Below are 15,238 nucleotides of genomic sequence, written 5' to 3'. Positions count from 1 at the left end.
GTGGACAGGTGTCTTTTTATACAGGTAACAAACTGAGATTAGGAGCTCTCCCTTTAAGAGTGTGCTCCTAATCTCAGCTCGTTACCTGTATAAAAGACACCTGGGAGCCAGAAATCTTTCTGATTGAGAGGGGGTCAAATACTTATTTCCCTCATTAAAATGCTAATCAATTTATAACATTTATTACATGCGTTTTTCTGGATTTTTTTGTTGTTATTCTGTCTCTCACTGTTCAAATAAACCTACCATTAAAATTATAGACTGATCATTTCTTTGTCAGTGGGCAAGCGTACAAAATCAGCAGGGGATCAAATACTTTTTTCCCTCACTGTAATTGAACCCTTCTCTCCCATCTACAGGTATAACAGGACCCACCGGTGCCCCCCTGCTTTCCCAGCCTCCCCCTCCCCCTCCTAAAAACCCAGCGCGCCTCATGGCCCTGGCCCTGGCTGAGAGTGCCAACAAGGCCCTGAGACAGGGCGCCTCACCCCCCTACCGCCCCCCTCAGTCCCGGTCCCAGGACGCAGCCGACACCCGCTGCCAGAGGTCCCTGTCTGCCGACGCAGGAGAGCTGCTGTCCTCTGACCCCAATCAGCTCTACTCCACAGTGCGCCCCCTGTCTGTGTGGATGACCGAGGGAGAGGGAAACACGACAGAGACGGCAGCAGATACAGGACACAGCCAGGGAGAGAGGACTCCAGGACAGGTGTGTGTGTGGGGGAGCGTGTGTGGAAGTGTGCACATGTCTGTAAGTGACACTGTATGGGTGACTTTGTGTTGTGGTCAATTCTATATGTTGTTTTGACTGTCTGTTGTGCTAGAGATGTTTTAGTTTTGGGCTCCATATGAAGAACAACAACAGTGCTGTCAGGTCATTTTCAGCAGAGCCTTCATTTCCTAACCATAACAAGCAAGATGTTTACAGTTGCCTGGGCAAATTAGATTCCTTCCTTTTTTAACTGTCGTTTTTATGAGGAGACTATGACAAAGCCCATGTTCTATTGTCAGAGCTGGTTAATCATGCATAGACAACAGTACTGTAAAGTATATCTGGCCGCACGTAGCTACAGCATGCATGACTAACCAGTACTGTAACTTACTGTATGGCGGTAAAAGAAATGTCAAGTAATATATACAGTGAGGGAAAAAAGTATTTTATCCCCTGCTGATTTTGTACGTTTGCCCACTGACAAAAAAATGATCAGTCTATAATTTTTATGGTAGGTTGATTTGAACAGTGAGAGACAGAATAACTACAAAAAAAATCCAGAAAAACGCATGTCAAAAATGTTATAAATTGATTAGCATTTTAATGAGGGAAATAAGTATTTGACCCCCTCTCAATCAGAAAGATTTCTGGCTCCCAGGTGTCTTTTATACAGGTAACGAGCTGAGATTAGGAGCACACTCTTAAAGGGAGTGCTCCTAATCTCAGTTTGTTACCTGTATAAAAAACACCTGTCCACAGAAGCAATCAATCAATCAGATTCCAAACTCTCCACCATGGCCAAGACCAAAGAGCTCTCCAAGGATGTCAGGGACAAGATTGTAGACCTACACAAGGCTGAAATGGGCTACAAGACCATCGCCAAGCAGCTTGGTGAGAAGGTGACAACAGTTGGTGTGATTATTCGCAAATGGAAGAAACACAAAAGAACTGTCAATCTCCCTCGGCCTGGGGCTCCATGCAAGATCTCACCTCGTGGAGTTGCAATGATCATGAGAACGGTGAGGAATCAGCCCAGAACTACACTGGAGGATCTTGTCAATGATCTCAAGGCAGCTGGGACCATAGTCACCAAGAAAACAATTGGTAACACACTACGCCGTGAAGGACTGAAATCATGCAGCGCCCGCAAGGTCCCCCTGCTCAAGAAAGCACATATACAGGCCCGTCTGAAGTTGGCCAATGAACATCTGAATGATTCAGAGGAGAACTGGGTGAAAGTGTTGTGGTCAGATGAGACCAAAATGGAGCTCTTTGGCATCAACTCAACTCGCCGTGTTTGGAGGAGGAGGAATGCTGCCTATGACACCAAGAACACCATCCCCACCATCAAACATGGAGGTGGAAACATTATGCTTTGGGGGTGTTTTTCTGTTAAGGGGACAGGACAACTTCAATCCATTAAAGGGACGATGGACGGGGCCATGTACCGTCAAATCTTGGGTGAGATCCTCCTTCCCTCAGCCAGGGCATTGAAAATGGGTCATGGATGGGTATTCCAGCATGACAATGATCCAATACACACGGCCAAGGCAACAAAGGAGTGGCTCAAGAATAAGCACTTTGAGGTCCTGGAGTGGCCTAGTCAGTCTCCAGACCTTAATCCCATTGCAAATCTGTGGAGGGAGCTGAAGGTTCGAGTTGCCAAACGTCAGCCTCAAAACCTTAATGACTTGGAGAAGATCTGCAAAGAGAAGTGGGACAAAATCCCTCCTGAGATGTTTGCAAACCTGGTGGCCAACTACAAGAAACGTCTGACCTCTGTGATTGCCAACAAGGGTTTTGCCACCAAGTACTAAATCATGTTTTGCAGAGGGGTCAAATACTTATTTCCCTCATTAAAATGCAAATCAATTTATAAAAAATTTGACATGCGTTTTTCTGGATTTTTTTGTTGTTATTCTGTCTCTCACTGTTCAAATAAACCTACCATTAAAATTATAGACTGATCATTTATTTGTCAGTGGGCAAACGTACAAAATCAGCAGGGGTTCAAATACTTTTTTCCCTCACTGTGTATATATATATATATGTGTGTGTGTGTGTGTATATATGTATGTGTGTGTGTGTGTGTGTGTGTGTATATATATATATATATATATATATATATATATATATATATATATATATATATATATATATATATATATATATATATATATATATATATATATTTATTTATTTATTTATTTATTTATTTAGATTTTTTTATTGCAGGATACTCTGTCCTCTGAGACGTCTGACTCTGTGGCGTCCAACTCGGAGATGTCTGGTGGGAGCGCCTCTGGAGACGACCAGACCCCCAGCCCCATCTACAAGAACCAGAAGCAGTTTCCCCACACCCAGTCACCACCCACCAAACCAGGCCAGTCTGGGGAGAGACGCAGCCCCACTGAGTCCCAGTCTCAGAGGAAGCCCCCAGCCTACTCACGCCAGTTCTCCGCCCCTCACCTCCAACAGAAATCCATCTCAACCTCCACCCAATCCAAGCCGTCCTCGGCCCAACCCCAGCTCATGCACTCCAAGTCAGAGTCCCCTCTGGCTCAGGTCCGTGCCTTCCAGCCCACCCGCCCCAAAGTGCCCCCTAAGCCCCTGGATCTGGAGCGTCCCCAGAGAGCACCACTGGCCCATACTGAGATGCGTCGCTCCCTGGACTCAGGGCGCATCAGGCGGATCTTTGGTCAGCAGGGGAACCCTCCTCTGGCCAGAGCCTTCTCAGAGCGTCTGAGTGGAGCTCCAGACCACCTCGCCCGTTACCACGCAGTCAGGGCAGCCAGCCAACCATCCCCAGGTCAGCAGCCCCCACAGCAGGCCCAGATCCGGCCCGTGCCCATCTCCTCCACCTCAGAGGACCAGGGAAAGATGGAGAACTTTTACTACGAGATTGCCGGGCCTGAGAACCCACAGGGTCCCCCCAGCTACGCCCGCCACAGCTACCAGAACATGAGGCTGGACCTGGAGGGTAACTTCCGCCCGGCCCCCCACCCAGAGGCCAACCAAAGGCCCATCTCCCGGGGGCATCACCAACACCAACCCCAGCCTCTCCACCACAACCGGGGTGGGCCCAGAGGGGAGAGGGGGCCCCAGCTCTGGTCCAAAGAGGCCACGCGGGCTTGGGCAGCCGCCCACTCCCAGTCCCACTCATTCTCCCACGGCCACTCCCACTCTCACCACCACTCCCAGGACGGCTCCCATCACCCCTCTCACCACCACCCCCGGCCCCAGCGCCAGACCACCTCCTCAGTCCGGCTGGCCCGTAGTGAGATGCACCCCCTCCCCTCCTCCTCCATGGTTCCCCTGGCGCTCCACCAGCACCAACGCAGCCTCCACCGCTCCAACAGGTCAGCCTCCACAGACCTCACCGTCTCCCAGCTACACCCCTATTTTGAAAATGGGAAGGTGTGCTATCGTAAGCCAGAGGAGGCTCCTCTGAGTCTGAGCCAGCCTTCTCAGGGCAAGTCTATCCAGGGCCAGCCATCCCAGCCCTCCCCTCCCCAGGCCCACAGACCGACCTCCAAGGACCAGTCTGAGCCCATCTACGTCAACTTCCCTTTCCCCAGCCCCTCTACTGGGGCCAAAAACACGAAGAGCTGGACAACCACTGACCTGGATGGAGACTCTCCGCAGGGGTCTGAACCTCTTGCCACGCAAACCGACCCCCCTCCCCCAGTGGACCAGAGACAGTCCTCCCCCCGCCTGGCCCCTGACCAGGGAGGCTCCACCAGCGTCAGCCTCACCCCCTCCACTCCAGACAGCCCAGCTGCCCACAACGACTCGGCAGCAACAACCCCAGGGAGCATCCAGGAGAGCGACTTCCTCCCAGCGTCCACAGCGTCTACATCTACATTGACAGGGGTCCACTACCACAGCCACTCAGACCCCCAGAGCTCCAGCTGCAGTACAGAGCCTATCCAGGGCCTGTCGGGGAAGGAGATCGCCTCCCTGCTGATAGAGAAGCTGGCTGAGGAGGAGAGGGCTGAGGGTCCCTCCACAGTCACCTCTTCCTCTGACTCCACCAGCTCCTCCCCTGCCATGGAGCACCCTCCCAACCCCTACCCCAGCCAGCAGCACAACCAGCCCCCGCCTGCCTACAATGTCTACACCCCGGGCCCCTCACGGAGCAGGGCTCCTCAGAGCGCCGGGGCAGGGGGCTTCCAACGCCAAGACCTGCTCCGGAGGTCCTCGTCCGGGGGCCAGTACAGGCAGGCCTTTGACGTCATGCCTTCAGGCGATCAGGTGCTCAAATACTACCGGACCCAAGACTTTACCCCTGGGCCCCAGGGAGAGCACCAGAGCTCTGCCGCTAACCCCTACCCACCTCGGCAGCACTACCAGGTGCCCCCCTACCCCATCCAGAGCCCCCAGGATCCCCACCCCTCCGGCTACCCCTGCCAGCCCCTCTCGGACCCCTCCACCTCGCCGTCTGCGGCCTTCTCCAACCTGACGCTGGGAGCCCCCAGGCCCTACCCCGGCCAGCCAGGAGGCCTCCAGTACAGCCAGTACCCATTTCAGCCTGGCCCGATGCTGGGCCAATACCCTAACCCTCCCCCCCGCCGAGATGTGGTCCACGAGCCGGTGCTGCGGCCGCAGGGCCTAAGGAACCAGAGAGGGCTGGCACGGCAGGGCAGCTTACCTGGACCATCACCCAACTGGACCATCCATACTGAGGGTCAGACACGCAGCTACTGCTGAGGAGGAGCACAAAGTAGACGTATTTTACGTACTGTACCCTATCAGACTGACTGTGTGAAAGAGCTAGGAAGAGACCAGTGTAAAAGTCACATGGTCCACAGAGAAAGGGAACAGGACGATAGAAAGCCTTCCTGGAGACGTGAGACAACAGGTCATGTTTAGAAATGGGACCAAGGGCAAAGTCATTCTGGGATAGCTAGACATACAGTCCAGTTTCCTGTTTGAACATTCCCTGGGCCTATCACCATTTCACATGACCACTTCACATGATGGAACAATGATGGAAGGCGAAGAAGAGATCAGAGGTGAACCGAAAAGTGGCTTAGATTTGAAAACATTCCAGAGCAGACTGTTGTTGTGAGTGTTGAGAAAAAAAGGCGAATAGCTGCCAGGGTCTTTTCTGGATCAAAATGGGGCTTAGGTGGTGGGTGTGGCCAATGGTGCAATGGCCGAGCGAAAATTTTAGAGCCCCTTCTGTTGGCCGCAGTGACAAAATGTAGCGTTTTTATCTGCAATTCTACAAATTTTGCCCTTGCTTATGCTATCTGAGTGTCTCAAACATTATAACAAAGTCAATGGGGGTCCCATGCCATGACAAAAACTCCTGAATGCATCATTTTTTGAATTTTAGATTCTCCCTGACTGTCTAGCTTTTATTTTGGTGATTGTTAGTTCTCTAAGATGATCTTATTAAAAAAATATATAGGTCCATTATCTTTTCGACATACTTTATATCTGTTTTTAGTCATTTAAGTTTACACTGAAAACTTTTTCCATCCCGAAAATTATTTACTATAAAATAATTATTATATAAAAATAAAATATATATCATAATATATAGTCTTTTTTTTTTTCTTTTTTTTTCACATAAACTGCCCGGAAAAGCACTTAGGCAGACCGCCCAATACTTTTTTATGCAGAAAAACCCTGGCTGCTGTACTTTTTTAAGTGAGTATTAGGTATTCTGCACAGTGGCTGTGTTGTTAGACTGGCTGTGGGTTAGGTTTGATTGGGTTTGCCTTTGTTTCTTACAAGGTTGTAGTACTGAGAGAGGACTACACAGGGAAATAACCTCAGTCTTTCTCCTTTTTTAAAAGAAGAACCTCAAAAGCTGCTGATTTGGTTTAGTGGATTTCAGAAGCTTGATTTTACATGTTGTATTTATTTTGTTTTTAGTTTCGAGGAATGCATGTAATATAGATAATTTGTGTGAAATAATAAGTCTGTCGTTCCACCAATTCGGTGCCTTTTGAGATGTGTAACTTGGTGATTTATTGTTTGTTGATTTCACCTACTTTAGACATTCTGTCATAAAGAGCACATGTTCAACTTAATAAAAAAACACGTTTTCCCATCTCAAGAGGTTAAATAAGAAAATGTTACATTTATATTTTAGTCATTTAGCAGACGCTCTTATCCAGAGCGACTTACAGTTAGTGAGTGCATACATTTTCAAAATGACTATAGTAAGTGCCAAATAAAGTAACAGGTTTGACTGTAACAGGGTTAATAATTTAATCTTAAATAAACCATAAATCCCCTTGTGGCAGGGGAAATGTAAGCTTGGTGTGTGCAACAGGGAGGGGCAATTGAATGCATGCTTCACAAAATAATACAATTGTTATAAAATGTCTAGCCTGGGTATCTATGGTTAACAGGGTTGATGTGTTCTGCTCAGCCAATCAGTTTTCCACCACAAAACACAAGATTTTCTTTCTAAAAGAACCAGCTCACCTGCTCTTACTCTGTTATTTTGATGTTCAATGTTTTTTATTATTTAAAAAGGAATAGTTTCACCATATTAAAACGAGTTCAGTTTAAATAACAGGGTTGACCTTAAAATTAGGGACAGGTTTATTTTTTTCCTTAAAATGAATGACTAATCACATTAAATGAATAATAATCTTCAGAAATGATAAACAAAATAACCAGGGCTTTACAATGATGGTGAAAACTTGGAGACATTTTGGAAGTCACAGAAGGTGCACAGAGGGACATATCAAAATGCAGAATTTTGGAACTTTAGCAAGTCTTTATTCATATAAAATATATATATATATATTGAATTCTCCATGTGGTCTATGTGAAAGGGCACTTCATTGAATATAACGCTTTTAAAATGCAGTATTTGTGCACAATTTTGTACTTAAAATATCAAAGGGACGCAAAAGGCACTTATTTCGTGGAACGACCCAAGTATAATTTGATTTGTTTAAATTGTTATCCCTGGACAGAATGTGAGTGTGTGTGAATGCATGTCTAAATGTGTCCATGTAACCAATGACGAGTGTCTCTCATGGTGAGCTAAAAAGCACATAATTCAGCAAATGAAAAACTGAAACAAAACATTGCCTTCTGTTTTAGGGAAACTGTTTTTACCAACAGTACTTTTGTCGTTTTAGGATTAGTGGTATAACACTAGTTTGTGCTGTCATTCTGAATGCTGGATGTGTGTGTCTATCTCTCTGTCTGACTGCAGAAAGTTTGGACTGTGTGTCTTATCTAATGTACTTATTCTTGAAGGATGTTTTTGTACATGTTAAAAAGTCTAACAGATGCTTTTATCCAAAGCAATGTAATGTGCTGATAATACAATACCACTCACACTGGTCCTCAGTTGTTTTTCTATATCCATGTTGGTTGAATACAATGTCCTTACCTCCATTTTGGGAGTTGTACTCACTGCCTGCCCCTATGCAACATATCCCTGACACATACAACACATTACTAAAGGTGTGATGTGATGACTCAGTGGAGGCAGAAACCACATACTATATGTGTTAATATCATTCTATCATTCCATTTACAAACCACCATGTCTTAATTCATGTCTCCCCCATTCTTGCGTTGGGACTGCAATACTGGTATTGGACAGCAGGGGGAGACACCTCATCTTGGTAGATCATTAACTGTGCTGTAATGGTTTTTGCACAGACCTTTCCACTATATTGAACTGTGTGCGTGCGCGCACATGTATATGTGTATATCACTTAACTTACTGTCGCTATTGTGTCGGCTACAAAACTGTTTCAATCCTTTCCCAGTCGTTACTGTCTCACTAATGTCTTTGTGGATACTTTTCCATCACAGATAATGTCCCAGTGTAGTTGGTATTGTAGGAGAGCTAAACAAAGGACAAGGTTGTATTAGGCTAGTTTAGCTTAGCAGTGCTGTCCATTGAACATTGGGAACTAGACATCTTTTCAGGGGTGTTTCCTCAACTGTGTTGTAATGCTGTGATGCCACTGTAGTGAAGTGCAAGGGAAGGGAGAGTGGTTTTGTAACGGGGGTGAGAATGTGAAATATAGTGCCAGTATTCCTCACGTGGCACTTCTGAGATGTACTTTGGTTATTGTTCAACGTGCCTTTTTGATGAACAATCGTTTGGTTCCGTAAAGCATGTTAAGGCGTCCGGGTTGGTAACATTGTGAATGGTATCTTGCCAGGTGCGCTATAGCTCTTTTACTATGACGGTACAAGGCAGCATACAGGACCTATAGGTATGGTACTCTTGGTGTCCCTAAACTCCTTAGATTAGATTAAAGACAATTGCACATTTTCATTGAACTCCCTAATGACTCTGGCTTTTTGAAGGATCATTATTTGTGTGAACGCATGTGTGTTCTCTGTTACTGTATGTGTGTGGGCGTGTGCGAGTATGGTCCTGTTGTGTGAGCAAGCATGCATCCCTCCCGCTTCTCTTTATATCTATGCAGTGACCAAGTACATTGAAGTCCATAAAAGTTGGAAAGACTTAAAATGGCTATACTACCTATGTGTGTATTGTATTACAGGTGTGTGTGTGTGGATGTAACCTGAATTTTCAGTCCAATACTATCCCTTTCAGCCTTATAGCACTTGGCAAAAGGCAGTTAATCTTATTTTGTAATATTTTCCAAGGTGTGAATTAAAAACCTGATGGTTGCATCAAAGATTAAACAAATTGTCCTTGTTTTTTCCTGAACTGCAGATTTTGTCATTGAATAGAATACAAAAATAAATAAGAATTAAATGTATAAACATACAATGGACATTTGAAGATTAAGACATTTTAAAGTTGCCGTTTCATCAGTGATTTTAAATGAATATATTCTTCACCATTATGCAGCCTGAAGCTAAACTAGTTCTGCATTCTGGCTGTAACCCACAGAGTAGAACAGCAGAAAACAAAGGTAACATTATCCTTCAGCTGCATAGATGGCCTTCAAACTGTTATTCTTTATGCCAGGAGACACATTTTGTTGTCTTTGGTCCCATGTCCTGATATTTCGTCAAATGAATTGTGAACAATGGGGCGATCTTCAATGTACAGGGTGTGATTTTGTAGTTTGTCTCTTGCTTATACCCGTAACTTCACCCTGTGCTGTGGCGTCACCTGAAGTTGGTTGTACATCCTGACAAACCTGACCAAAAGGCACTCCTACTTTATCAAATTAGACCAAGACTAAAATATTTGGGTGTGACGTTTTCCATAGGTGTGCAGGTAAAGCCATGTCCATACACGAAACACAGCGCAGTGAGTTCTCCATGTTTTTGCTTTTGGCACACCCAGACAGCAAATACTGGTAAAGCAGAAAATAATACCTGATATTGCGCAATTGTCATATACTGTAAAAAAAAAAAAATTATACATAAAATCAATTTCCAAAGGAAGGGTTGGACCATTTAGGATCGTTTGAGTACAACAGTTGTTATACAGTGCCTAGCAAAACTATTCAGACCCCTTGGATTTCTATTGTGTTACAAAGTGTGATTAAAATTGATTTAATTGTCGGTTTTTGTCAATCTACACAAAATACTCTGTTAAAGTGGAAGAAAAATTATATATATTTGTTAAGATCGATACAAAATGTATAACTAAAATATAGTCGTTGCATAAGTATTCTGAATTTTTGTTTAGGCAATCCTAAATGAGTTCAGGAGTAAAATTTGGCTTAACAAATCACATAAATTAAATGGACTCACTCTGTGTGAAATAATAGGGCTTGACATTATTTTTGAATGAATAACCCTTCCTCTGTCCCCCATACATAGTGACTTCAGAAAGTATTCACACCCCTTGACTTTTTCCACATTCTGTTGTGAATTTAAAATGGATTAAATTGAGATTTTGTGTCACTGGCCTAGACACAATACCCCATAATGTCAATGTTGAATGATGTTTTTTGAAATGTTTACGAATTAATAAATGAAAAGCTGAAATGTCTTGAGTCAATAAGTATTCAACCCCTTTGTTATGGCAAGCTTAAATAAGTTCAGGAGTAAAAATGTGCTAAACAACTCTCATAAGTTGCATGGACTCACTCTGTGTGCAATAATAGTGTTTAACATGATTTTCGAATGACTACCTCATCTCTGTACCCCACACATACAATTATCTGTAAGGTCCCTCAATCGAGCAGTGAATTTCAAACACAGATTCAATCACACATACCAGGGAGGTTTTCCAATGCCTCGCAAAGTAGGGCACCAATTGGTAGATGGGTAAAAAAAAAAGCAGACATTGAATATCCTTTTGAGCCTGGTGAAGTTTTTAATGACGCTGGATGGTGTATCAATACACTGTCACTACAAAGATCGAGGTGTCTTTCCTAACTCAGTGGCAGGAGAGGAAGGAAACTGCTCAGGGATTTCACGATGAGGCCAATGGTGACTTTAAAACAGTTAGAGGTTAATGGCTGTGATAGGAGAAAACTGAGGATGGATCAACAACATTATAGTTACTCCACAATACTAACCTAAATGAAAGAGTGAAGAGAAGGGAGCCTATACATGCATCATGTTTGCAATAAGGCACTAAAGTAAAACTGTAAAAAACAAAAATGGCAAAGAAATGAACTTTATGTCCTCAATACAATGTTATGTTTTGGGCAAATCCAACACAACACATCACTGAGTACCACTCTTCATATTTTCAAGTATGGTGGTGGCGTCATCATGTTATGGGTATGCTTGTCATTGGCAAGGGAGTTTTCTTTGGGTTTTATTTTAAACAGAATATAGCTAAGCACAGGCAAAATCATAGAGGAAAACCTGGTTCAGTCTGCTTTCCAACAGACACTGGGAGACATGCACCTTTCAGCAGGACATTAACCTAAAACACAAGGTCATATATACACTGGAGTTGCTTACCAAGACGACATTGAATGTTCCTGAGTGGCCAAGTGACAGTTTTGACTTAAATCTGCTTGAAAGTCTAGGACAAGACATGAAAATGGCTGTCTAGCAATGATAAACAACCAACTTGACAGAGCTTGAAGAATTTTTAAAAGAATGTTCAATCCAGGTGTGCAAAGCTCATAGAGACATACCCATGAAGACTTACAGCTGTAATTGATGCCAAACATGTATTGACTCAGGGAGCTGAATACTTACGCAATTACTATATTTTAGTTATTTAATTTTTATTAATCTTAAATATATATACTTTTTCTTTCACTTTGACATTACATATTATTTTGCTTAGGTTGTTGACAAAAAATGACAAATACATTTTAATCCCATTTTGTAGCACAATAAAAAGTGAAGAAATCCAAGGGGTCTGAATACTTTTGCAAGGCGCTGTAGATCAGAGATTCTTGAAATCTGAACTTCTTTTTCACAAATAATATATATTTTTAAATACTGTATAAACAAAATGTTAAATCTATATTTTGATGGACCAAGGATCAGCTATCACACAATGTAAAGGAACCTTTTTATTTTATATTTATTTTTAAATGCAATAAACTGGATTCATGTCAACTCAGTCAGACAGTGTTTAAAGGCCTTGCTTGTTTCTAACATCAGATTATTCAAATATGTAATACAAATCTCCAAACTTTTTAAATTTGTATTGCCCTATATAATGCTTCTGGGCAAATTTCATTAGCATTTGGACATGTTTTTCTAGATTCAGAACATAAAACAACATTTATTAAAAGTATCACTTAGGTCTAGCACAGCAAATACTTCCACAGTTTAAGCATATGTTGCAGAAGAGTGATTTAAAATATTTATTCAGAATATTGACAAAAACATAGATCTTAAGGGGGTTACCCATCAGTGACAGAGTTGAAACGCCTCTGATGGAGTACAGATACTTAAAACAGAGTTTATGTTTTACGGAGTTGACATTTTGAATATTTTTCTTCAACCTTCAAGTGGTATAATTGGCAGCAATTGAGTTATTCCTCAGTTGCTTTATGACTCTAAAACCTAATTTAAAATTAACATATTTGAACCATAACTCATATTCTATCTTATTCTATAAGTAGGGTGACCACATGTCCCGGATTGTGCGGGACAGTCCCGCATTTTGGGCCTCTGTACCGCATCCCTCAACCAAACAATCATGTCCCACATTTTATCAAATTTAAACACCACAATAAAATTGAAAGGTTGATTTGTCCCGTATTTCAATCAGACATTCCAACCTGTCTCTTGCACTCTCGTTGCCCTTATGAAAATATATATATATCATAAGGATGTGGTACTGGTGATGGTAAACACTTCTCCAATCATTGTTGGTCATAGGCCTATCGTCAACCAATCACATTTCTCAAATCCTTTCAGGCTAAATTCCAGCTAAACTTGGAGAGGACAGTTAGGCCTCACTACTTCCAAAAAGGGTGCTTCTGATGAAGAGCTACAAAACTAAGGAAATAGCCGTATTAGACTGAAAGATTTGTGTGGCTCTCCAGTCTCTATGCTCATTAGTTGCTCATTCAACATATTTGATGCTACTTCACTCAATCCCCTTTTTAGAAGTCTCCCTATTGTTTTACATTCCCTGAGACCAACCAGAAATGTTGAATTGTTTCTGCATCACCACATCTTGCACTGAGGAAAAATAATAGGCTAGGTGCCCTTAAATTCAGCCTGGTCTCAGTGGTGTGTAATCATGGATGCCAAGAGAAGCCAGGCTTCCCAAACAAATTGACCAAGAAAGAAACATTATTTTATATATCTTTACTCTCTCTCTGTGAGTCATCATTTTCCTTCAATTCGCAAGAGGCTGAATGTATTTCACCGGAGAAAGCATCCAAGCGAGTGAAACAGAGCCCCTCTCTCTGTATTTGAACCCATTTATTTGATGATGTCTGGTCAAAAATAATATATTGTTGCTGCCCCTAGCATTGAATACAAGGAAAGCCAGGGAGCATTTGACCTCCCTTGATATATATATATATATATGTATATATATATATATATATATTTTTTTTTTATAATTGCCAATCAGCATTGAGCTAAACTGAGCAAGCTCAACTGTGAATGGTCCTGGCGCACCAAAGAAAAGTGTCAAGGGAAGCCAGTTTGGATTTGGCTTCACACCAATCACATCACCCCAAAAGCCAAATGTAATTTACAAAAAAAAACTTGAATTGTTGCATCTCCTTGTGTTGTTGTCTTCTGGTGGCTAGCTAGTTAGCTAAAATTGTCCCTTTCCTAAATTAGCCATGGATGGAGATAGGGATTTGGACTTCATTCTCCGTACTGGCCAATGATTATAATGGCGATTCTGATCCAACCATAAATGCATACATTGTGCCCCTGGCCTGAAAGGATGGAAGTTCAACATGTAGCTAGATATAGTAGGCTAACGTTAACTAGCTGGCCTGGCATTTTAGCCAGGTAGCCTAGAACAACAAAAACTAAAAGTGTGTACTGTATCATGACAGAGTCATAGACCGTTTAGGCATCATGAATGAGGAGGATGGCATTGGCTTTCTTTACAAGTAGGTTGAATCAACATGTTTTTTCTACTTGCATTTCTACACACACACGGAAATCAGTACCATGGACAGCCACATCATATTTAGCTTACGCTTGATTGGACTAAATCGTTTTTGGTATCTTTTAGTTGCCACTGTATTAGACTAAGCATAGGTGATTAGATGATGTTGAAGTTGAAATGGTGCTGGAATAGTGGAGGCAGCTCCTGTTTTCTTTGGGACTTGTGGTAACTCCCCGTGGTTGTAAATCAATAGCTGTTTAGTAGTCCTAAAATGTCGGAAACGTTAACTTGCTTGACCATGCTGTAGGTCATGTAACCGTTTGTTACATGCAATATGGTTTTGGGACTTCACCAGAGAGATGCTGCTCTCCGGTTTTGTGATGAAACAAAGGTGTGGTTGAATTTATTCTGCTACTGTGTCTTCTTATTGTCTAGACGTTAGGCCTATATATCACAATGTCAAGGCATATGAACTAACAGGTTATAGGGCAAAGAACACAATTATGAGAACACATAGGTTGTAATATTACTTCCCTGGTGATTTTACACACACATAGCTACTGGGTCTCATAGACTACACCAATAATACCACCTAATTGCTTATGAGATTTTAGGATGGTTAGCTGAATATTCCAACAACAAAAAATCTAATGCAACCAAAACTCAACAGCACATGGATGTAGGCTACTAGGCAGAATGTACTTTGAAAGAAACAAAATACAGGAAAGATATATAGTTTGCTAACACCGTCTGCTCTAAATTGCTCATGAAACGGTAATTCAATTGCAAGCAGATCTAAGTGCTGCAACAAAATTAAGTCCCGCAAAATCATCCTGTTGTCCCGCATTTGGGTATTTTAAATGTGGTCACCCAACCATGGTGATTTCAATATTGTTTGTTTAAATCTATCAAAAGTAGAGGACTTTCAGGACCATGCGTTGTCTTGTTGCCCTACATGCAATCAGGAGATGAAGAAGGGGTTGTCATGGTATAGCTGACAGTGTTAATTCGTTTCAGATTCATTTAAGATAGACACATCTGATGGAGTTGACCGAAACTCTGGACAATTTTTTTTTTGGAATCACAGTTGAGATACTGTATTA

At 42.7% G+C, this 15,238-nt stretch overlaps 1 protein-coding gene across 2 annotated transcripts in view; it reads left to right on the top strand.

The window, feature by feature from the left end:
* Nucleotides 1–6,113, top strand: part of LOC121556074 (rho GTPase-activating protein 33) — a 52,382-nt gene extending 46,269 nt beyond the window's left edge. For both annotated transcript variants that reach the window (XM_041869947.2, XM_041869948.2), the window contains exons 22-23: nt 360–706; nt 2,945–6,113. In XM_041869947.2, the coding sequence (XP_041725881.2) occupies nt 360–706; nt 2,945–5,419 (2,822 nt within the window). In that variant the 3' untranslated portion in view covers nt 5,420–6,113. The remainder of the gene's footprint in view (nt 1–359; nt 707–2,944) is intronic.
* The last annotated feature ends 9,125 nt before the right edge of the window (nt 6,114–15,238 follow it).

Source organism: Coregonus clupeaformis, chromosome 17 (assembly GCF_020615455.1).
Source record: "Coregonus clupeaformis isolate EN_2021a chromosome 17, ASM2061545v1, whole genome shotgun sequence".
NCBI lineage: Eukaryota > Metazoa > Chordata > Actinopteri > Salmoniformes > Salmonidae > Coregonus > Coregonus clupeaformis.
Note: the sequence above shows the minus strand (reverse complement) of the source record. Positions and strands in the feature narration are given on the sequence as shown.